Here is a 24,728-nt window from a genome sequence, read left to right on the forward strand (position 1 = left end):
ACCCGGCTCCTTCCTCCTGCTCGGGACTGGGACCCCCTCCTCCTCCGCCTCCTCCACCCCCCGTCGCCCCGGGTATTGTTCTATCTGTCAATCCTTCTATCTATCTATCTATCTGCCTACTTATTTATTTGACAGTCTATCTACCAAGCTGTCAGTCAGTCTGTCCATCCACCAAACTATCTATTGTTCTGTTTTTCTTTCTTTCTATCAATTTATACTAGTGTCTAAACAGTGTCAGAAGCAGAACACGTGTAATATTTTTAAATCAAAATCAACATGCTGTATATGGTTGTGAGGTGACATCATCCATCCACATACCTGTTCAACAGTCGCTGGGTCCTCTGACTGTACTCTGGAAGCATTTTCATACTCATCCTCACTGTTATACCCGGCTCCTTCCTCCTGCTCGGGACTGGGACCCCCTCCTCCTCCGCCTCCTCCACCCCCCGTCGCCCCGGGTCCGGTCCCTCCACCGGCCACCCCACCGGAGCAGGTCGCCTGTCTCCTCCTCTTACTGAGCCCAGGCCCCGAGCAGCACCCTCCCATCCCACCTCCACAGCCCACCCCCCCTGACAGCTCAGCCCGACCCCCGGAAACGCACGCCATCCCCGTCGCATCCCCCGGGCCAACCGGAGACCCGGCGCCCACCGGCGGAGGAGAGGCCTGCTGCGGCCGGGAGCTGGATTCAGTGCGCCTGTCGTCTCTGGACGGCGGCGGAGCGGCTTGATATGACCAGGGAGGCGGAGAAGCGCGGGGCCTCGCACCCGGCCGGACCCCGTGGGAGTGCTGGTGCGGATCGGATCCGGTCCTGCGGTCGGTGTCATCGGGGTGATCAGACACACCGACCGATGAGCTCGGCTTCTTCTTCGGCAGGATCGTCATGACCGTTCAGGGACGGAGGGTGTCCGTTTTAACGACCCTGAACGCGTTTGAACATTTAAACCTGAGCGTCTTTTAAGTAGTAATACTGGCTCCTGTCACCCCGGAGCGAATTGAATTCAATATGAGGCGGTTTTGAGGGTAAAAACGGCGGATAACAGAACAAAAACAAACCGTCTTCCGTCCCTCGGTCCTGCTGTTGCCACACAACGTCAACATACAGCTGACGACACCGCACGTCATTTCCGTCTCGCTGCTGGTTCCGCCTCTGCTTCAGAAGCTGTCAGTTGAATTGTTCATTCATTCATTCGTGTGTTTTGTTTGCTGGTCAGCACTTTATGGTCCAGTAACTAGAGTCCACCTCTAGTATTTATTGCCTCTAATCGGTTTCTTATGAGTGTTTATTAAACCCGAATAAAATGGTGAGAGTGGCATTCAAATCACTGCATCACTCGCTTTACCATGTGCTAATCTTGGAAGCAGTTCAAATGGGTAAAACCCATGTTTCACACTGTATAAGCAAAAGTATGAAAAAAAGCAAAAAAAAAAAAAAAGATTCAATTCTCACTCTTGAAATTGCTAGTAAATTTCACAAATAAAAAATGACAAATTAAACGTGACATTTTGAAGCAGAAACACTTAAATAGTATTTTCTTGTAAAACATACTCCAAGAATCTTTCTTTTACTTACAACTTATTTTTATTTATTTATTTAGGCCTATTTATTATTTTTGCTGTGCATATTTTAACCTTCATAATGCATTGGGGTCCATTTTGACAGATAAGAGACGTAACAGTTTAAGTGACATAACATGTTTTAAAATACATAGTTTTTAGTAAGGGAACAAAACTTTGCAAATGCTTTAAGATACTTAAAATACACATTCATTATAATTTAAGACTTTTTTTTACATGTTTCACGTTGGGATCATTTTGGACCCAGGTACGAAGTACTATTACTTGTCAAAAACACTTTTTGTAAAATGATTTATGAAGATATATTAGTGTCACAATACTTTTATAAAATATATCTAGCCTTTTCCCCATCTCTCACCCACTTTTGAGACTGAAGTTTGATGCCATTGCAGCATAAAAAATCTGAATATAAAAATAATATACAGATTTTGCGTTATTTGCATTATGAGGGTTACGATATTATTTCAAAGTATAACCCTATAATGAGGTTTAACCCATTAAGCTTAAAGTCAATGTGAAACATTTGCAATCGATTTTACTTTTGTAATGAACATATTTCTGAACAAAATATCTATATAGTAAAAGAAAAGTGATGTGCATGTACTGTCTTTCTTTTAAATAAATGCTGGCTCCTTTCCTATTTTGTGGTCTGCAATAACATTCCTATTTTAATTTTGGTCAGTGTGTTCAAATGTATGCCAGTGTTCACTTGTTATTCTAGCTTACAGTACAGTAGTAAAAACACTGAAACAGTTGTGCTTCATATTAACTTTCTTGCCATTTTAAAAACAAACACTGCAGATGCACAAGCCATTGCACCTTACATTCTATGTTTGAAAATTAATAAAATGTTATTTTATACCTCAACCAGTTTTGTGTTGCTCTGTGTGTTTCAATTACTCAACAGCACTAAAAAGAATCAAATAGAATAGCGCTGACATTTTATATTTCAAAAACAGTGGCAAAAGACAATAAAAGCATCTTCAGTACTTATAAACCTTTGAAAGAATGCTTCTCAATAGAACAAAATGGTTTATTTCATACATTTCTGAATTGATATCTTGGTATATAACTTAACTATAGGTATATGTTATTATTTAGAAAAGTTTAAAACCCATTTTATGAATGGTTAATTATGTTGGGGTAACGTATCTCGTCAGGTGGAACTGTGTAATGTGTTAATATTTCCATTGAAAAATTCTTACATATAGCATTATACGTACATACTGTATATTGTACACTGTGTCATATTTAGTGATCTAGTCCCTCAAGGGGAAACTTAAAAACCAAATCTAAAAGAAAACAAGCAAGAGAGCAAAGCACAGTTTTAGATATCTGCTAAGAGTGTTTGTACAAAAAGAGTCATCTTCAAGAGAAAACAACAAAGAGAAGCTGTATAGTTGTGGTGATATAGTGTTTATTTCTCTCAAATGTTTCTTCAGACAGTCATTTTTCCTGAACTACTGCGCACGGACGTCACAACACGTCTTAACAGTGTAAAACCATTATTGTTGACTTAATTGAAATATAACAATAATATTCCTCTATTACAAAATACCCTGCTATTCACTGAGATACTAGTAAATCGTGTAAGACGTCTTTAGTGTTCTCCACCACTAGAGGACAGAGCTGTAGTGATACATTTAATGCTTAATCTAAGGTGACATTTTCTCTGCTCTTCTGCCAGTAATAACACACAATGTGATTTACAGTCAGTGATGAAAGAACATCTTAAAAACATGTGACGTGAGTACGAACAACATTTCACATTAGAACTGACTGCTCACATGTCAATTCTAGACCTTGTCTGTATGAACTTGACTGCATTTTCTAACCCCTTAAATTAGAAACTAAAATAAAATCCATCATAAAATACCACCGTGTTCAAATATATAATCGATAGTTTCCCTCACTGTCCTTCAGAGCTAAATATACCATGACATCTCACTGACTGATGACAGTGATGAGAGAACTATTGAATATGTGTCTCATCTTTGGTTCAAATAATACATAACAGAAGTGCACCCAGTAATCTTTTTCATTTGTTTATGTTGCACTGATGGTCTTATTGGACTTACAGTACACTGACATTTAGCAATGTGAATGCAGCATCATGCTAAAGTATTCAGATTGTGAGAAATGCACTAGTCACAGTCGTCAACAATAAATGAAGAATCCTGTGAGCGACAGTATCAGAAAACAGGTACAGATTCACAATAAAGTAACTAGTAGTTTAACTGGTGATTACATCTGGTCATGTGATGTCCATTTGAAATTTAAAAAAAGCTTTTATTTAGCTACCAATATGATTGGAGTCTATTTAATGTTAATGTTTTTCAGAAATAATAATTGTTTCTTTAGGGTTGCAACATTTAAAAAAATTACTGAGTGCACCTGTAAAGGTAAACCGTTGAACACTTAATATATGATTTAATTTGGTTATATTCATCAATACCTGGATACATGTCAGTTGCTGATAGGCCTACACAACAGAACAACAATACATGAGCATGTGTTTTGCATAACATTTGTATTAATCGATATGATGCAGGATTATGCACAAATCTCACAGGTTTAAACATGTCAAAACCTTAAAAATGAATTAAATATTGTTTTCATGGTCCTTTTGTATTTTAAGGATTAATTAATCTATGTGAGGAGAAAAACAACATTGATTCTTTTTTTATTCTTATTCGATTCAATTCTCATTCTCTACACACACTTGTTACCTAATTTACCACACCAAGACTGAATTGTGTGAATATTGAGTTTGGCAACATGTTTAACTGAGAACTGAAGCAATCTCTCGGTAATCAAAACGGCAAGCGCATAGAACGGCCCCATCATTGTTAGCAATGGTGAATGTCTGCAAGTAAATGTCAGGCGTTTGAACCACATGATCGTTATAGTCTAATGATTTCTTTTTCTATCAAATATGAAATAAATTTTTCAGTCAGTGCTAATAAACACAGCCATTTTTACACACTCCTCAATAAATAGTTATTTAACAATGCAAGAATAAATAAGCACAGCTGCGCAGTTGTGTTCCAGATATTAATTACATATGCCAGCTAATTAGTTTGCAGTAACAGCAACTTCATAGCACCTGGCAGGTTTGGTTTAGGTTTTATATTCATTACAATGCAGGTGATAAAATGTGACGAGCTGAAGACAAATGAGAGCAACGAGCACGCGTACGTCACCTTCTCACGCCTGGGTATTTTTAGAAGTGAGACAACTAGGAAAAAAACTCCCTGTTAGCACCAAAATATCATGCAAAAAATTCCATGCAAAAACTCCAGAATCGGATGTCATGTATGACTGCATTTGATATGTGTGAGGCGATATAAATAGTGTTGATCTGTGTTAGTGTAGTAGGTTGCTTAGTGCTGATATAGAATGAATAAATTATATGAATTATTAACACATTGGCATGCTTAACGTTAAATTAGTCTCAGAAAATACAATGCAATGCAAAAGCATAGAGTGTGTTTTGCTGCCCACGTCTGTTGGCTGTCTAACAAATCACAACTGCAACCAAGTGTGCTTGGCATTGAAGGGTACAATCTAAAAATACATATGTCTTTCACAATGACAAATCAATAATACATAATTCTCGTTTATGTACAAGACAGTACAGATACTGTTTAAAATGTCTCTTCTATATACTTTCTGCCGTGCAGCTACCACATGTATGTTTTTGAAGTGTCTATCTGTGAGTTCTGAGGGTCAGCGGTGCCCTCTTTTTCTTTTTCCGTCTCATTCTCCCAGAGGTTAATAAGTGGTGGGTAGAGTTCGTTCAGAGGAATGGAAGTGGTGTGCTGCATGTATTTCTTGAGAGAGTGGTGACAAGATTTCTGCTTCATGCGGCGTCCCATGTAGAACACCAACAGAGCCATGATGCAGATGGCGAACATTGAGCCCATGACCGCCGCCAGGGCTACGTTGGTCGGTTGGGCAACCATCTCCACAGCAAAGCTGGCTTCTTTGGTGGTCACGTTAATGCAAGAGTGCTGGGTCTGCTCGGTACCAGCCATGGTCAGGCAAACTTGGTACTCCGTGGAAGGCAGGAGGTGTGTGAGGTTATACTCTTGGACATCTACGGGGACCATCGCTGTGTAGCTGATCTGCGGGTTGTCGATTTTTACCGTAGCGCTGAGCCACTTGGGTTGTGACACCTCATGGTTGGAAGAGGCGGCGGATGGGTGCACCTTCCATTCGAGCACCACAGACTGGGCATGGACGATTTTTGCAAGGATTACCAAGGATCCCGTGGTGTTCAGCACCCCTTGATGAGCTCCAATAGGGTGCCCACCATGCCAGTTGCTCCTATCCACATACACAGAGACACTCCGGGTGTCGGCTCCCTCTGCATTCCAAGCAACACACGTGTAGAGACCAGCATCCTCGGGTTCAACATGTGGGATCTCTAGAGCACCTTGTTCTTGCATCCGATGCTTCTTCGGTATTCCTCCTCCATCATTCGAGGACGGTGAAACAGCTTCAGAAGTGACTTTGTCTCCGGTGGGTGTCACCCAGTAAAACTGAGGTGCTGGATCTGCCACGGCCCAGCAGTTGAGCGTTAGAAGCTGTCCTAAGGTGACGTTGAGCTGCGGCGGGAAGGCTTGCTGAGAAATTAGAGGCAGGCAGGTATTGCTTGCCCCATTCCAACTTGCAGATACCACTTCCTGAAGGGATTGGCCAACAAGATGTGGCGGGGAGGCACAAAGAGTTATTTGGGGCTCCAGAACTTTGAGGCTTGATTGGTTGCCCAGGACGGGCCACCAGTTGGCGAGACAATCGCACCTGAGTGGGTTGCCATGAAGACTGATTTCATCCAGACTGGGGAAAGCTGAAAAAATCTCATGGGGCAAAAGCATGAGGTCGTTACTGTGGAACAGTAAGGTGCGCATGCCACGCATTTTCAGGAAAGCGGCTCGGTCTATGAAGAACAGGTGAGGGTTGTTGTAGAGCTCCAATTTGGCCATTTGTGGTAAGTTAGAGAACGCGCCCCTCTCAACCGCCACAAGCTCATCCATGTTGTTCAGACTGAGTTCCTCTAAGTGGGGAAAGTCTCGGAAGTCACCTTCCTGTATACGGACAATGGGATTCTTGTTAAGGTCGAGAAACTTGAGGCTCGGCAGAACGCTCAGGGCTTTCTTTGGCACGGCCGTGAGCTTGTTTTCGAAGAACGAGAGACTCTCGAGATTGTCCAATCCCTGGAAAGCACCCTCGGGTATTTCCCTGAGCCCCATTCCCGCGAGAACCAAGCTGTGCAATTTAGAGAGGGGGTGGAAGTTCATATCTTGCACTCCGAGAATGGGATTTTCCCCTATCATTAGGATCTCAAGGTTGGGTAGGGACTCAAACCAATGACTGTCTATCGCCACAAGCTTATTGGAGTTAAGGTGAAGCCTCAACAGGTTCCCCAAGCCTGAAAACGCATTAGGACCAATAGAAGATATCTGATTATGATTAATATAAAGCTCCTCTAAGTTGACTAGGTCCTTTAGACGCATATCAGGCAGCTCTTTAATTTGGTTTTCCTCAAGGTAAAGTGTGACCAGCTGGCTTAGGTTACTCAAGCCAACGTCTTGGATTTGTGTGAAGTGGTTCTGGGAGAGATCCAGTTCTGTAATGTTTACCAAGCTCTGGAGTTCTGAGGTTACCCTGGAGATATTGTTGCTCTGAAGAAGCAGCACCTGAGTATCGACTGAAATATTCCATGGGATTTTGCTCAAATGGAGCTCGTTGCAGTCAACAGTCTTGGCTTGGTGGTAGACCGACTGAGGCGTGTACCATGGGCGGGTCTCGCAGACACACTGGGCAGGGCAGAAGGGAGCTGCAAGGGAACAGCGACACACAGCCAAAACGAAACAGACTGCGAGCAGTGAAGAGGAAATGGCAGTTCTCTCCATATTGAAGATCTCTAGAGTGCTGCACCCAGTAGGTAGCTGACAGTTGGAGGGAAGATTTCTACGAAATGGAAGACAGGAATTTTCTCATCCAGCCCTGCAAAATGAAAAAGAAAGAAGGTATATAAATCATGCAGTTTATATGATGTCAGCCAAGTGCAAACTTTAGATGCGATATTTATTAGCATCAGTTGCGGAAGGAATATTAAACAAAGACTGGAATTTCTGCTCTCCTTAAGAGCACACAAACAAATCAAAGCATCATTTGTTGCAATGACTAAATATCCAGAATTGACATTTTTAATATTCTACACTTCGTTCCCCTGCCAGTGCTCAGAGTTCACTCTGATAATTGATTATTCAGTCATCTCTCATTCTAGTCAAACAGGGAGCAATTGTTAGCGAGTATGCAGGATCGTTCCGGCCTGCATGGAAAAACACACATGCCAAGCACAGGCTCTGACAAACACATGAAAGGAGCCACACATCAAAGCCTGAGTGTGCTGCACCGTACATCTCAATACCATCTTCCCGTAAATGTAAGTGCGCCTGGAAGAATTGCACGATCTTGTAACCGGTGAGTGTAACAGCTCTCAGAGGGGCTGTAACTGTACAGGAGGAAAGGCAAAATGAACACCAATGCGATAAAACAGTTCCCAAGCACTTTATCACACTCTAAACATCCAACGGACAAAATATCTCCAGGCCAGAGGCATTTGAGATCTCAGGGGCATATTTTAGCCTCAAACATTTTGGCTACTTTCGAATTTGCTTAGCACCACCTGACACATATTCAATCTTCTGCAAGGCATTTGGAGTGAAAGCAACCTACATACAAGAATGCACAGTGCATTTGTCTTCATCTTTTTTCGATGTCATAAAAAAAGAGATATACCCCGAGTTCAAACGAGAGCTTTTAGTGATGGACTACCATTTGATCTCCCACCATGCCAGGGCCTGTAATGCATCGCTCCCCTGATTGCCGCTCGGTGCTAATGAGCTGAATTTAACTGGCAGGAGGTGCGAGAGAAGAACCGAAGACTGTGAGCTGTTAATAGGTCTTACAGCATGACTCACACAGACACTGAACTACAAAAATCTAAAAGTGCTACCATATGTTTTCACAAATCCTTAATTGAAGATGAAAATCAACAGAATTAATTAGAACAAACGGCATTACGGGCTTTAGAAAATTCTTGACAGTGGTTCTCAACTGGTAGGTCAAAGAATTGTGCTGATGGGTACAAAGGAAAAAAATCGCCATATACACTAATTGTGTATAATTAGAATAGACAAATAAATAGACAGAAACTTTTTAAGGCTGTGGTTTAGATCAAACCCAGTTATTGGGTTGTTTTGACCCAGCAGTTGGATTGTTTTGACCCAGTGGTTGGGTTCAAAGCAACCCAACCACTGGGTCAAAACAACCCAATAGCTGGGTTTGTCCCTTTTTAACCCAGCATTGGGTTATATTTAACCCAGCATTTTTTAGAGTGTAGAAGCTATATGGACAGGTTGTGCGATATGCAACGAAATATTCATAATAAAACTGAGACTAATTTTGTTTTATGTGGTGAATTATTGGCTCACTGTAATATTAATACATTCTGTGTTGGGTCACCACTTCATTCCCAATATAAAATCTGGGTCCAGAAGAAAAACAGTTGAGAATATTTCAAATGAAAGCTGATAAATGACAGAGTGCTAAGCGGATGGAAAGTGACACTTATATTGTGCGCCATGTGTAACAACAACTTTGTTCAAAGCACATCACTGAGAGGAACAAAGTTTTGTCTATCACAAACCACACATCCTGGTTGTGCATTAGAATAGACCCAGTGATGCAATGAAGCGCAACTTCCCTTTCTGTTATGTCATATGCAAAATAAAACACTAAGAGGAGAGGGGTTTTGTGTGCTTGATTCAATACTGAGCATCTGTTTCCCTTACTGCTCATCTGACCTTAACAAAAACGTACTGTGGTGAAACCATGGTAAGGAACTCTTACACATATTTCCCTATATAGTAACAATCAATACATTAAATAATTTAATGTATATTGAAAATATACAGAATAACATATCATGTTAAAATATTACAATACATTAAATAATACATAAGGAATTGCTGCTTTTCATTCATTGAATAATATGTGACAATATATTTATACTTGTATATTGTAATGCATTCAATAATACATTTCAAAATATAAATTTGGTACTATGTGTGTATAAATAGACTTGAAATACATAAATATGGATATATAGTCATCCAATTGTTCAAAAATCATAAAATTGATTTTCAGTAGACACTTTTTTCTTATATACCATAACATATTTTCGTATATGAAATGTATAACTATGTAAACAATAAAGTGAGAAAAATGAATATGTGCTCTTCATTGACTTCATTGTTATATATTTTATATGCATGAGTATAATTCTTGTAATAAGTTCTTTATAATTCATTATTCTTTATAATTCGTGCATATTCTGATAATGAATTCATTTTTAGTACAATTTTAAATCATTTTAATCATTTTAATTTTCTATTTGTATATCTTGTGACTATTTAAATTCCTTTTTATGTAAAACACTTTGAATTACCTTTGTGTATGAAATGTGCTACATAAATAAACTTGCCTTGCCTTACAAGTCCATGCATTTATCAATATAAGTATATACAATATAAGCACTAGTTCCCATATGTTGAAATGCATTGTTTAATATATTGCATTATAAGTACATTCCCATATATTTTTGTCTTTCATAAGGGAAGAGCTCTTTTACAATACCAAAAAGCACTATGGTATTAACCATGATGATAATACCATGGTGTCCTACACTGACAACTACTATGTAGGTTTAGGGGTCCACGTTTATATACCATGTTATTTACACTCCAAGAAGTTCAGAAAAACATAGTAAAAAAATTTTTACTTTTCATAATATGAAGAAGCTTTACATCACTTAACATCATGAACCTCTGACTTCAGATTGTGTGCTTGCAATATCAAGCCGAGACAGACAAACCCACGTGTGGCGGCAGTAAAACAAACCAATCCAACACTTTCACACAGAGACATGAGCTGCCTATTCCGCTGAGTCTTAGGGTCTTTTAATCTGCTCAGCCCGTGTAAAGCACTCTCGTGTGCAGCGATAGGCCTGTTCAAAATTCTCAGAACAAAGACTGAACACGGACATGGCGCTCAGACAGCATTGGCTCTGGACATGAAAACAAGATGGGGAAAAATCACCCACCCTCAATCGCCCCCCTCCATACTCTGATCTCTCCATGCGTTGAACACAAATTAACTCCCCTGAGAGGTGTGTTGAAGAGGGGCGAGATGACGGGGGGAGGGGACAGTCAGACGGGTGGGGTGTGTCCTGCTTTGCTGCAAAGAGCCTCAAACGTCTGATGTACCTCAAAGACTTGTGCTGTTACAACGTATTGGTGCATAAAAGTCCAAAACATTTCATACCGAGCGTGCAATCTTTCGCATTTTGTTGTTGCTTGTTGTAGCTTCCTAGGCAGTTCAGGTAGGAAAGATCCGATTTTAACAACACTAGAGCCACTTCTACACACGTACAACCTGTTTCTTTGGAAACAAAGCTATTGGAAATCCCTATGTAGGCTACCGTGAAACGCAGGCCTGCTCTACACAAGTGAATGCAAATGCAACAATTCATAACACAATACAGGTATGCAATCCCAGTGAGAGGTGTATAGCTTACATTAGCATAAACCGTGTTCTTTCTCTCTTTCAGGCCAACTACTCTCATGAGAATCATGCTGAGCAAGGTAAATCATATAAACATGTTTATGGGAGCTTTCTGACCAATAAAACACTTGGTTCAATGGCACAGACATATGAAGGTAACTCTATAATTCCCTTGAGTGCTGAGGTTTGTTACCATCACAGTGGCACACAGGGTCTGTTTGTTTACATTTATGCATATTTTACTGTCAAAACATTATAAATCGTTACCAACTTTATATCATTGCGAAGGTAGGAGTTTTTTAATGTAATCAGGAAGGATATACCGGTTCTATCATGATTTAGTCTCTGGTATTTGTCATGTCAAGTGTTTAGTAAACATCCGTACGAAATTGTGGTCGAAAAGTGTGCACATATAGAAAAATTGGTGGAATCTCACATTTGGTTGTCATATTATCATCATGTCCATTATCCACTAAAGTATGCTGATCTGAGAAGGAAACTTTCTATTACTAATGTGAGTCAGTTCACTTGTTAGCCATCTTGTCTTGTCAACTATTTCCAGTCATGCAACTACAGCTCCTGTCTACTTGAAGGGGAAAACATATATATATATATATATATATGTATATATATATATATATATATATATATATATATATCTGATAACAACCATATTTGGCCATATTCAGACAGTCTGTTTTTGAAGCAATTGATAGCAAAATTTTTGGAAGAAATAGTACAGCACCTTAACTCGTCAACTTGCTATCTTGACACACTTCCCACATCTTTTTTCAAAAGTGTGCTTAACTGTTTGGACGTCTCACTTCTTTCTGGGACTTTTCCAAACTCCCTGAAAACTGCAGTTGTTAAGCCCCTTCTGAAAAAGAGCAATCTTAAAAACACCATATTGAGCAACTATAGACCAATATCAAATCTTACTTTTATAGGCAAGATTATTGAAAAGGTACTTTTTAATCAGCTGAACAACAACTTAAACTCAAATGGATACCTGGACAATTTTCAATCTGGTTTCTGACCACATCACAGCACAGAGGCAGCACTCATTAAGATAATATATGATATTCGCTTTAATTCTGATTCTGGCAAAATATCAGTGCTGGAACTACTAGATCTTAGTGCTGCGTTTGACACTGTCGATCATAACACTTCTAGAAAGGCTGGAAAACTGGGTCGGGCTTTCTGGGATGGTACTCAAATGGTTCAGGTCATACTTATAAGGGAGAGGTTATTATGTGAGTATTGGAGAGCATAAGTCTAAGTGGACGTCCATGACATGTGGAGTCCCACAAGGCTCAATTCTTGCACCGCTCTTGTTTAGCCTGTATATGCTCCCACTAAGTCAAATAATGAGAAAGAACCAAATTGCCTAACACAGCTATGCAGATGACACCCAGATTTACCTAGCCTTTTGGCCAAATGAAACAAATTGACAAATTGTATCCCTCTGCCAATGCACTGATGAAATTAACAGTTGGATGTGCCAGAAATTTCTTCAGTTAAACAAGGAGAAAACTGAAGTCATTGCATTTGGAAACAAAGATGAAGTTCTCAAGGTGAATGCATACCTTGACTCTAGGGGTCAAACAACTAAAAATCAAGTCAGGAATCTTGGTGTGATTCTGGAGACAGACCTTAGTTTCAGTAGTCATGTCAAAGCAGTAACTAATTCAATTCAGCATACTATTAGCATAAATTAATTCTGACAAACCATTTTTATACAAAATTTCTCAAATGTATATTGCATACATTTTATACTCTCTCCATTCTCTCTATTTGAGTAGATAGAAATGGAAGCCACAGGCTGTAAATCAGTGTTGATATACTGATATACTATTATTGATATTTTGAATGTTTTCATTTGTATAGTTTCCGTTTCGGTAACTTTGTTATTTTTATTAGTCTTCAATCTTTCTATTTAGGTTAAATTTATCTCTGGTTTTAATTTTAGTGCTTCAACTAAATTTTATTTAAGTTTTTTTTTTTTAAAGTTTAAATTCCCTATAATATGTATTTCATATTAGCTTAAAAATGATTTTCAGTAGTTTCAGTTTTCGTTAACAATAACAACACTGCTGAGAAAACAAGTGTCTGCTTTCAGAAGAGACCATTATTATGCCAGCAATGCGTTGGCCAAGCATTTACATCCACGTTAGCATATTTGCATATATTTCTTGCCTAAGGCTAGAGAGCTTCTCTATTCCCTGTGTGGTAAGTCTCATTCTGCCAACTCGTGCATTTTAAGAGCAACTGGGAAAAAATTATTGGGACAAAAAGACGACTGTTGACATATAGTAAGAATATAGAGCTAGCAGCACAGATCATTTTAATCTTTTTGATAAGATATATTGTATAGTTCATATTGAGAAATGTTGTTGAGATATCCCCTGAAATGCTACAGATTAAAAAAAACACACATTCAAAAATCTCCTTTTGCTTTCCATTTAATCTCATTGCTGTCTCAGAGGAGCAACTGAGATTTTAAGAGATCTACTTTGTGATATTTCATTCCTACATGACTAAAAATAAAGGTTCCAAAAGAGGCTTTCACAGTGATGCCACAACCATTTTGGGTTCCCCAAAGAAGTTTTCAGTGATTCCTAAAGAACCGTTTCTTAGTGTGAAAACATTTTAATTAACCTAAAGAAACTTTTTCCACTATAAAGATCCTTCTGTTCAATGGAAAGCATCCATGCATATTAAAGCTTCTTCATGGAACCAAAAATGCCAATAAAGAACCTTTATTTTTAAGAGTGTATGTAAGCGCTGATCCTTTAACAGACTGGAGACAGATCATCTTAAGCAGCAGCCATCTTGCTGCCGCCCATCCTGCTGCTGCAGAGATCAGATCACCTTCAGCGATGAGGAAAGGTGGAGTGTGTGAGAGGGCGGCAGAGGTTTCTGTGTGTGTGTGAGTCTCAGTCTGGCTGTAGCGTGTGACACTACTCCACACGCCTGTCTGATCGCATTAGACACTGGGACGATCTTTCTGGACGTAACCCCCCGGCCCCTCTGCACGGCAGGAAATGGGGCCACCTTGCCTGATGCCATGGCAACCTGACAGGAAGAAGCAAAAAGGACCAACCCTTGGGGCTTCCTAATGCATACTGTATGTGTGTGATGGGACATACAGACACAGTGAAAGAGAGAATCACCTGAGTGACTTAGTGAATCTGGAATATAAATACACAGTTGAGAGATTACAGTAATAAGAAGATGAAAAAGACAAAAATAGACAGCAAATTTACCCTCAGAAAAAAATGAATCTCTTTAAACTGTGGGAACTATCCAGTTAAGAAGGATGTAATCGTTTGCCAAAAAAAGTAAAAATTCATTTTACTAATAGTTAATATTCATGATTTATATTTATATATATATATATATATTTGATATCATTCAAAAAATTCTTAAATATCTAACATCATAAATTCAGTTACGAAAGATAATATATATATATATATAATTGTTAAATAACACTGACAATAATACTAAATGTTTTTATAAAAATGCATTTTATAATATTATATGATATGTATATATATTAAAGATAATTTCTATTAATATTCATTTTAATAGGTCAGAATATATGGATACTTAAAAAAAAAAAATTAGTTACAGCTTCTTCCAGCAGAGGCTCACTGCCAAAACTAACCAGCCAAAACTTTTATTATTATTAAATTAATAAATAATAATTAAATATTACATGAAGTAGCCATGCATTCTGAAAAAACAAAAAACAACAACATATACGTAAAACATAACATAAAAATCACTATAGTGTTTGAACACTATATTTTAACTCTTTGTGTGTGTGTGTGTGTGTGTGTGTAACTTTTCACATTCAAACAACACGTTCAAACAACACATAATCTGAATTGCATGTGTCTATATCATGTCCCAAAGTCCTCGTGATACAACTAAATAAATAATGAATTAAGCGCTATATTGTGGGACAGACGTTGTTTGATTCACGGTCTTCATTATAAAAGCTGTGCCACTCAGCTCAGTGACCAAGCGAAGTGCATTGAATGAATGGCTCAGATTGTAATTTAAGAGAGATTATCCAGCCAGCTGTTCACGAGTCTGGTGCAAAAGTTCTACAGCTAGATCTTCGCCTTTTAAAAGCGATTATGTTTGCTGGAAACAAACAAGCATCTTGACAATTGTATTTACAAGGTGCCCTACATTTCACACTCTGTAATGTACACAGAATATGACAATGCAGTGCAACTGCAAACCATTAAAATGTAATGATATGAACATGTACACATGGCCACATACATCAGAGCAAAGTACAACAATGGAGAGCAAGACAATGGTGTTGTTCTTTAACTTTTCACATTCAAACAACACGTTCAAACAACACATAATCTGAATTGCATGTGTCTATATCATGTCCCAAAGTCCTCGTGATACAACTAAAAAAATAATGAATTAAGCGCTATATTGTGGGACAGATGTTGTTTGATTCACGGTCTTCATTATAAAAGCTGTGCCACTCAGCTCAGTGACCAAGCGAAGTGCATTGAATGAATGGCTCAGATTGTAATTTAAGAGAGATTATCCAGCCAGCTGTTCACGAGTCTGGTGCAAAAGTTCTACAGCTAGATCTTCGCCTTTTAAAAGCGATTATGTTTGCTGGAAACAAACAAGCATCTTGACAATTGTATTTACAAGGTGCCCTACATTTCACACTCTGTAATGTACACAGAATATGACAATGCAGTGCAACTGCAAACCATTAAAATGTAATGATATGAACATGTACACATGGCCACATACATCAGAGCAAAGTACAACAATGGAGAGCAAGACAATGGTGTTGTTCCCCATAGATGTGCTAAAGCGGTGATTGAGATTAGGAAGGTGCGTAACCGATAACCCTTTGGGGCTGATCTCTCTTTTAGTACACTTTCCTTTCCTTTTTATTTGCCATGCCTGAACACAGCCCCTCACATCTGCAAACGTATTGGAGCCAATGAAAAATTCATGGATGGGTTATTAATTATTGAGGGCACTGCAGGCAGGTCTTTAATTTTCATCCTTGGCTTTTGCTATTGGGTAAAAATGGGAATAAAGCAGCTGTTAATTGGTGTGAAGGAAAGATGCATCTGGGCCGTCACAATTTGTCAACAAGTCATGACCTCATTTGTGTTTCAACCCTTCATCACTTTCTCACACAGTAATATGTATTACCAATATCAATGTACACATTACAGTTCAAGTGGATAACCAACACAGTACAAACTGTTTAACTAATATAAATTCAGTATATGGCTAATAAACATCAGGTGATGCAATGTGATGTGAAGTATTTAAGGAAAAGTTCACCCTAAAATAAAAATTTGTTGAATATGTACTCACCCTCATGCCATCCAAGATGTAGATGAGTTTGTATCTTCATCAGAACAGATTTGGAGAAATGTAGCATTACATCACTTGCTCACCAATGGATCCTCTGCAGTGAATGGGTGCCGTAAGAATGAGAGTCTAAACAGCTGATAAAAACATCACAATAATCTACAAGTAATCCACATAACTCCAGTCCATCAGTTAATGTCTTGTGAAGCGAAAAGCTGCATGTCTGTAAGAAACAAGTCCATCATTAAGGTGTTTCTTTAAACCATTGCTTCTGGCCAAAATACCAGTCCATAATCCATTGTAACACTTCCTCCAGTAAAAAAGTCAAAACCGTCTTAATGATAGATTTGTTTCTTACAAACACACAGCTTTTCAAGTCACAAGATGTTATTTGATAGACTGGAGTGATGTGGATTAATTGTGGATTATTGTGATGTTTTTATCAGCTGTTTGGACTCTCATTCTGACGGCACCCATTCACTGCAGAGGATCCATTGCTGAGCAAGTGATTAATGCTAAATTGTTATCCTCCAATTCTGTTTCCATGAAGAAACAAACTCATCTATATCCTGGATGACCTGGAAATTAGTCAATTGTCAGAAAATTTCAAATCTTGGGTGAACGATTCCTTTAAGAAAACCTATTTGATTAATAAAATTCAGTTTGTTGACGTGAACCAGTGTCAGTATACATTTCATCATAGTAACATCCAAAGCTGTGAAGAGAGTTAAATAAAAGCTGTACTGGAGCTAGTGCAGCATTTAAATTAAATGGGATGCATACTGAATCAAAGAAACGCCAGCGTAAGCATTTTTGTGAGAGAAAAACACTTAAAATTCAAAGCTTTCTTTTTTGATGCCTATAAACGCAATTGGAGGACCCACTAAGTTATTTGCCCTATCACCGCACTGCTATGGTGAAAAAACACTGAGCAAAGACCCAGAACACAACTCATCCACATACACCCACCACACAGCACATAACTGTCCATGAATACACACTTATTGGGGTCAAAATAAAAAGGACAGAGAACTGTTGCTGGGAGAGTGGGCTGAGTGAAAAAAATAGACTTATGACTCACTGTTTAAATGTCTCTAATGAAACATTACAGAGTAAAGTTAAGTTCTGGCAATATTTGAGGCTGGAAAACTAACACGAGCAAACTCTGGCAAGAGCCAGCGTGTACTAAACAGTGTTGTGCGTGCGAGATTCAGGACTGAACTGAGAATGCCTTTTAGGGCATGTTTACACTTGGTTTTTACACTTGATTAAAATAAACTCTGGTGTGATTGCCAAGAGATAGTTCAGTTCAGTTGAGTAAGTGTGAACGCTGCCATCTGATCCTTGGTGCAGCAGACTGAGATCCACCTTTTCAATTCTGCTGCGGTTTGGCTGATATTTAAATGCAACACAGACAAAAGACAACTAAACAAGCCAAAACAGGACATGATGTCACAAGATGCAACCCTAAAAAAGCCAGAATGCTCATGCATACCTGGTTCTTGTTGCCCTTTACAGTTCGGTACATGCATAATTTCTGCCTCTGTTTTGACTCCCTTTGCACATTTTATAAGCTCTTTGTGAGTTAACAGCTGGTAAAAATACCACCATATGTATACACATGCAACAAGTACATTTAACCCGCACAGCATTGTTTGGGATGCTCAGAAAATGTGCTTAATATACTTCATAAAAGCTGTCCAATGAGGTTGTTACCATATCCTTATGCCTTTTGTTTTTTATCTTTAGGTTCAGTGAGCTAAGTGAACCAGCAAACCAGGACTAAATGCAGCATTTTTTTTTTTTTGGTCTGGACCACAAGAACCAAGAGAACCGAACTACAAGTGTAAACATACCCTTAAAGTCCAAATCCATTCCAGAATTGTAATTCCAGTTTGAATTTATGTATGTAGAATTAAAATGGGATGAAATTCAAAGGAGTGAGTCAAAAAGCTATAGCGTTTTATAGTTTCCATACAATTTATGTATGCACACAACATATAAGACACTATTAATAATCAATGTTTGAAATCCCCCAAATAAAAATTTACATTTCATTTTTAATATATTTAGGACTTTTTTATATATATCATATAGTAAAAATAAAATCAAAAATCTTTTATTTTATGCTACATTTTGAAGTGATTATTCATTTATTGTTTGTTGCAACATAATGATGCATAACATGTTGTGCTGTAAACATTTTTGAATAAAAGTTCATCAACATGAAATAAAAGTTTTGACAATATTGGTCTTTGTTTAGAGGATTCTATTTTTTGGGGAAAAGTAATGTTATAATTATCCTCAAAATAATGATATAATTATTCATGTTTTATCACAAAAGTGTTGGACTAATGAAATACATCTGTTGTGTGATTGTGTTAATGATAATGCTTTGTCCTGCTGAGGGAATATTTTGGGCAAATTCTGGGTAGAGCACATGAGAATGGTCCATAGTCATTTTCCTTGCCTGTATCATTTTGCTGAATATTGACTGAAGGGAGGGATTAGAATTTGAATTTCAAGTTAATATTTGAAGTAGAATTTCTTCACTTCAACTGTGCATTTCTCTTCCTGCCATTCTAATTTGATTTCCTGTGGGTTGTGGCTTATTCAGATTCTCACTGATCAGTTCAAAGGAACCAATTTTTTTAATACAAAACCAGGTATTGAATGGTAAGTGCTGTACGCCCTGCTTTCTCTCTGGCCACTTTTTTTCTTTCTTCAATTGAACATTTAGTGCCCTGTGAAAGCGAGAATCATTTCTGATTAAGAAGATAAGATAGGAAGTGGACAGGACAAGAGAGACAGAGTGAAAGTGAGCGAGACAGATAAGCTGAACTGTCGACAGAGACACGCAGCGATGGAAAGAGATGGAGCTGAAAGCATCTCTCAGGGGACAGGAGGACTCGCTCAAGGACAAGTCCAAGAGTTATTTCATGTTCAATTGTTCTGGGCCACAAAAGACCTGATGCATTTCTCCACCCACAACACCGCTGGCTCTCAATAACCTCTCCAAACTAATGCAACGGTGCCTCTGTACAGCCCAAACTCTTCAGTGCATTATGCAAAGCACCGGCAGCAACCCTTTCACCACTCAGGCTGGAGAGACGCATCCCACATCCAGCACACTTCAACACACAACCTCAGCTCACACAGAGAGCACGATTAGCATACTGTATATATACAGTGCTGGGGAGATTCCTTACTAATTGTAATCCGTTATTGATTCCAAATTACATGATGAAAAATGTAGTTAGTAATGTAATCCATTACATTACACATTTTAAAGCAATATAATCCGAGTACTTTTTGAGTACCAATTCTATAGATTACGTGTGACCTAACTCGTTTATCACATTGATTTTTAATAATTAAATCATAAAAATGTCAAATTGAAATAATTTCAAAATAACAACAATCAAATTAAAGCACTGACTAAAAAAGTTGAAATATTTTATTAAAGTATATAAAGAGTATATATACTTTATACATAATTCATATATAATACAGTATTATACCTGAAGTATATTATATATAAAGTATTTAAAGGGAAAAGGTTACATTCAAAATGTTTATAAAATTGTTATATATATATATATATACATAATTGTTCTAGTCAATACAATATTTAATGCAAATAAATAAATAGTAATTAAATTTAATGATAATTAATTTAATGGTAATTAAATTACAGAAAAATTAAGAGTAATCCCTTACTTTTTAAGGGAACAGTAATTAAGTTACAGTAATTAATTACTTAGTAATGCAATACACCAAACACTGTATTTTACCCCAAAAATATATTACTGTTAATAATTTCACATAAAGAATTATTTAAAGAATATACATATATGTAGGTTATATAAAAAATGAAATACATGTGTGTGTGAGTGTGTGTGCAATAATACATTTAAATACATATTTAAAGAATATATATGTAAAAATATTTAAATGTATATGCATATTGGTAATGGTAGAGAATGGCACTAATGCTAAAGTCATAAGTTCAATTTTCAGAAATACATAAACTACTGAAAAAAAATACGTATGCCTTGAAGTTGCTTTGGAGAAGTGACTACAACATGCATAAATGTAAAAAACAGGTGCATGCACTATGAAATATCAATTGTAATAATTGTCCTCCACTGTAGGCCAAAACAGATGCCAATTTACTGAACAAAGATCTGACGCTGGGATTCTATCATTAAGCCATAAGAAACAGGGAAACCAGCCCAAGGAAATAAATCCGCACTTAGTAATCAAATGGAGTGTGAGATCACATGAACTGAGGATGTAAGCATCCATTATGAGTGTTAAGGGTTCCTGTGCTGTCTCTGCTACGTTCACTCATATTCCCATGGGCCATTTTCTCCTGCTTTGCTCCTTCAGAGGTCTTCTGCGCTGTTTTATTTAGAGCAGCTATAATTAAACAGCACGTTTTCGTTCAGTGCATGCAAACACAACTATCAAGGCACTTCAACAAGAAAACATCTCTCAGGATACGCTGCCAAAGTCGTCAACTATATGATACAGGTTACGATGCACTGTTTCTGCTTCTAAATCATATCTTCCAGATGTGCCTGATATGAAATTATACAAATACAGCTGCATTTCTGATGCTATTTTGTTATATTTTTTGATCAAACACTCCTTTGCACTCTCAGAAAAAAAGGGGCAAAAGCTGTCACTGGGGCGGCAACCTTTCAAAATGTACTATTTGGGTACAAATATGTAAACTTTAGGTACTAAGTCTAATATGCATCTCTTAGGGCTAAATAAAGTACAAAAGTGTACTTTAAAAAAAAAAAGGAAACATCCCTGTGACAGCTTTTGTGCCTTTTGCACAAGAGAGTGCATCAATGAGAATATTATTTCAATATTATTATGTATTACTATTGTTATAAAACGTATTATTATAAAGTAGATATGACTGAAAATTAGATCAAGAGTTTCAGTGGCTCCATCTAGGCATATTAAAAGTCTAGGTCACAAAGGTTATCACCTGACATAACACTTAAAGCTTTAAATTACAGTGTTATGACTTGCGTTACTGTAAGAAATAATATAGTAAGACCTATAATCCTATGTAAGCAGCTCGACAAAATGACTCCGTAAATACATGTAGTTTTCTCAGTAATTGCTGTGTAAGCTGTAACATCAACACTGTAGTTTAAAGTGTGACCCAAATGGAAAATACACTAATTAATAGCCTAAATATATAATAAAATACATATAATAAACAAACAAACGATCAAGGGGTTTTAAACGTGTCTCTGTGTGATTTGAGTCTCTTCAGATGAGTCCAGGAGCAGGTGAAGAGGATTCGACCATCACCTTCATGAAAGAAACAGACGAGCTCAAACTTCAGAGCACGACCCTCCAACTCTTAATATATATACAGCACATTCACCAGCGGTTTTATAGCCTTTTAGAAGTACCAGCCGTTCGTAAGTTTGTAACTTCTGAACTGGAACCGCGAATGCCTAAGAGATGCTTTCAGAAACGCCCTTACCTCCAGCGATTGTAGGATGGATCCGATCCAGGGTCTCACTCTCATCTATTTCTCTACTATTAGGTTGCAATTTGAGTAACGTTAAATGTTCGCTTCTGCTCTAGGCGGTTGATTCGATTTTGCGTTTGCTTATTTTATCCTAAATGTGAAGTCCATCATCGCAATCTCGGTCCGTTCGAAAGCTTGCCTCCGGAGTGAAATTATTCTCGCATCACCAGCATCAGCATCAGCATCTTATGCATCTTTTACAGTGTATTTGAAGCGCCCTTCCACGCCGAGGCCACGCCCCTCGCTGCTTCCCGTTATGCTGTCATTAACCAATGGGATTGTGAGACCAGGTCGCTCCGCCAATGGAACATGGGGGCGGGGCATCGTTCTATCGCATAGCAATGATGTAATGGTCCAGTTTTCGCTCTGCCTCCAGGTTGAGCTCCTGCGGCAGCGTCCGGCTGAAGAATAACCCCTGCCATCAGCGCTGAGCTCACACAGGCTCGGGTTTCTGTTTAAGACAAAAGCATGATGTCAGAAATAACCCCAACACCTTTATCCTCTCGAGACCAAGCAAACAAAAGATTTTTGTCACTTTTAGAGACACGAGAAACATTATTTTAAAGCTTTATATATCTTTGTGGAAAAATCTTGGTGACACTGTATACTGTATAAAAATATTTTTTAATAATTTTAATTCTATTTTAATTATAATCGATTTATATATATATTATATTATATATATATTTTATATTTGTTATGTTTGTATTGTTATTTTGTTTATCTGTTTTTATTTTTGGTAATCTTTATAATAATTAGTTTTGTATTTTTTATTATATGATATATATTTATCTTTTTTTTCTTCTTGTTTTTTTTCTTTTGATGATGAATTTGGTTTTCCTTTATTATTATTATTATATATATATATATATATACAGTCGTGGCCAGAATTATTGGCACCCTTGGTAAATATGATCAAAGAAGGCTGTGAATGATACAGGTTACGATGCACTGTTTCTGCTTCTAAATCATATCTTCCAGATGTGCCTGATATGAAATTATACAAATACAGCTGCATTTCTGATGCTATTTTGTTATATTTTTTGATCAAACACTCCTTTGCACTCTCAGGAAAAAAGGGGCAAAAGCTGTCACTGGGGCGGCAACCTTTCAAAATGTACTATTTGGGTACAAATATGTCAACTTTAGGTACTAAGTCTAATATGTATCTCTTAGGGCTAAATAAAGTACAAAAGTGTACTTTAAAAAAAAAAAGGAAACATCCCTGTGACAGCTTTTGTGCCTTTTGCACAAGAGAGTGCATCAATGAGAATATTATTTCAATATTATTATGTATTACTATTGTTATAAAACGTATTATTATAAAGTAGATATGACTGAAAATTAGATCAAGAGTTTCAGTGGCTCCATCTAGGCATATTAAAAGTCTAGGTCACAAAGGTTATCACCTGACATAACACTTAAAGCTTTAAATTACAGTGTTATGACTTGCGTTACTGTAAGAAATAATATAGTAAGACGATACAGGTTACGATGCACTGTTTCTGCTTCTAAATCATATCTTCCAGATGTGCCTGATATGAAATTATACAAATACAGCTGCATTTCTGATGCTATTTTGTTATATTTTTTGATCAAACACTCCTTTGCACTCTCAGAAAAAAAGGGGCAAAAGCTGTCACTGGGGCGGCAACCTTTCAAAATGTACTATTTGGGTACAAATATGTAAACTTTAGGTACTAAGTCTAATATGCATCTCTTAGGGCTAAATAAAGTACAAAAGTGTACTTTAAAAAAAAAAAGGAAACATCCCTGTGACAGCTTTTGTGCCTTTTGCACAAGAGAGTGCATCAATGAGAATATTATTTCAATATTATTATGTATTACTAAAATAAATCTGCATTGGTAATCATTTTGATCTTTTATTTAAAAAAAATCACAAATATCTAACCTTTCATTGGATAATGAGAATTTAAAATAGGGGGAAAATCTCATTATGAAATAAATGTTTTTCTCAAATACACGTTGGACACAATTATTGGCACCCCTAGAAATTCTTATGAGTAAAATAACTGTGAAGTATATTCCAATTTTGAGCATACCAGGGTGATTATGAACATGAAATTATCCAGCCATGGCTTCCTGTTTCACAGGAATATAAATAGGAGGGAAAACAAAGGCCAAATTCCCTTAATCATCCATCACATGAGAAAAACCAAAGAGTATAGTTCTGATGTGCAGCAAAAGATAATTGAGCTTCACAAATTAGAAAGTGGCTTTAAGAAAAGAGCTAGAGCAGTGAAAATTCCCATTTCCACCGTCAGGGCAATAATTAGGCATTTCCAATCAACAGAAAATGTTACAAATCTGCCTGGAACAGGACGTGTGTCTATATCGTCCTAATGCACGGTGAGGAGGAGAGTTTGAGTGGCTAAAGACTCTCCAAGGACCACAGCTGGAGAAAACCTTACAAAAAAAACAAACAAACAGCACCTACACCACCACATGTTGTTTGGGAGGGTTTCAAGAAAAAAAAAATCAAGAAAAGAAAATGCTCTCATCCAAAAACAATCCCCAGCATATTCTGTTGTCAGACACGACTGGAACTTCAAAT

At 37.5% G+C, this 24,728-nt stretch overlaps 2 protein-coding genes across 2 annotated transcripts in view; both read right to left on the reverse strand.

The window, feature by feature from the left end:
* LOC107601748 (OTU domain-containing protein 5-A-like) overlaps nucleotides 1–1,131 on the reverse strand; it is a 32,174-nt gene extending 31,043 nt beyond the window's left edge. Inside the window, exon 1 of the mRNA XM_016294034.1 lies at nucleotides 319–1,131. Coding sequence (XP_016149520.1) covers nucleotides 319–882 — 564 coding nt within the window. The 5' untranslated portion in view covers nucleotides 883–1,131. The remainder of the gene's footprint in view (nucleotides 1–318) is intronic.
* A 2,809-nt stretch (nucleotides 1,132–3,940) lies between these two features.
* On the reverse strand, nucleotides 3,941–22,335 carry LOC107601766 (leucine-rich repeat neuronal protein 1-like). Its single transcript, XM_016294056.1, has 2 exons — nucleotides 22,106–22,335; nucleotides 3,941–7,587 (listed from the first exon to the last, which is right to left on the reverse strand). The coding sequence occupies exon 2, from the start codon at nucleotides 7,491–7,493 to the stop codon at nucleotides 5,259–5,261; it is 2,235 nt and encodes a 744-aa protein (XP_016149542.1). The 5' UTR covers nucleotides 7,494–7,587; nucleotides 22,106–22,335; the 3' UTR covers nucleotides 3,941–5,258.
* Nucleotides 22,336–24,728: the final 2,393 nt, after the last annotated feature.

Source organism: Sinocyclocheilus grahami, unplaced genomic scaffold (genome assembly GCF_001515645.1).
Source record: "Sinocyclocheilus grahami isolate Dianchi unplaced genomic scaffold, SAMN03320097.WGS_v1.1 scaffold312.1, whole genome shotgun sequence".
In the NCBI taxonomy this organism is placed as follows: domain Eukaryota; kingdom Metazoa; phylum Chordata; class Actinopteri; order Cypriniformes; family Cyprinidae; genus Sinocyclocheilus; species Sinocyclocheilus grahami.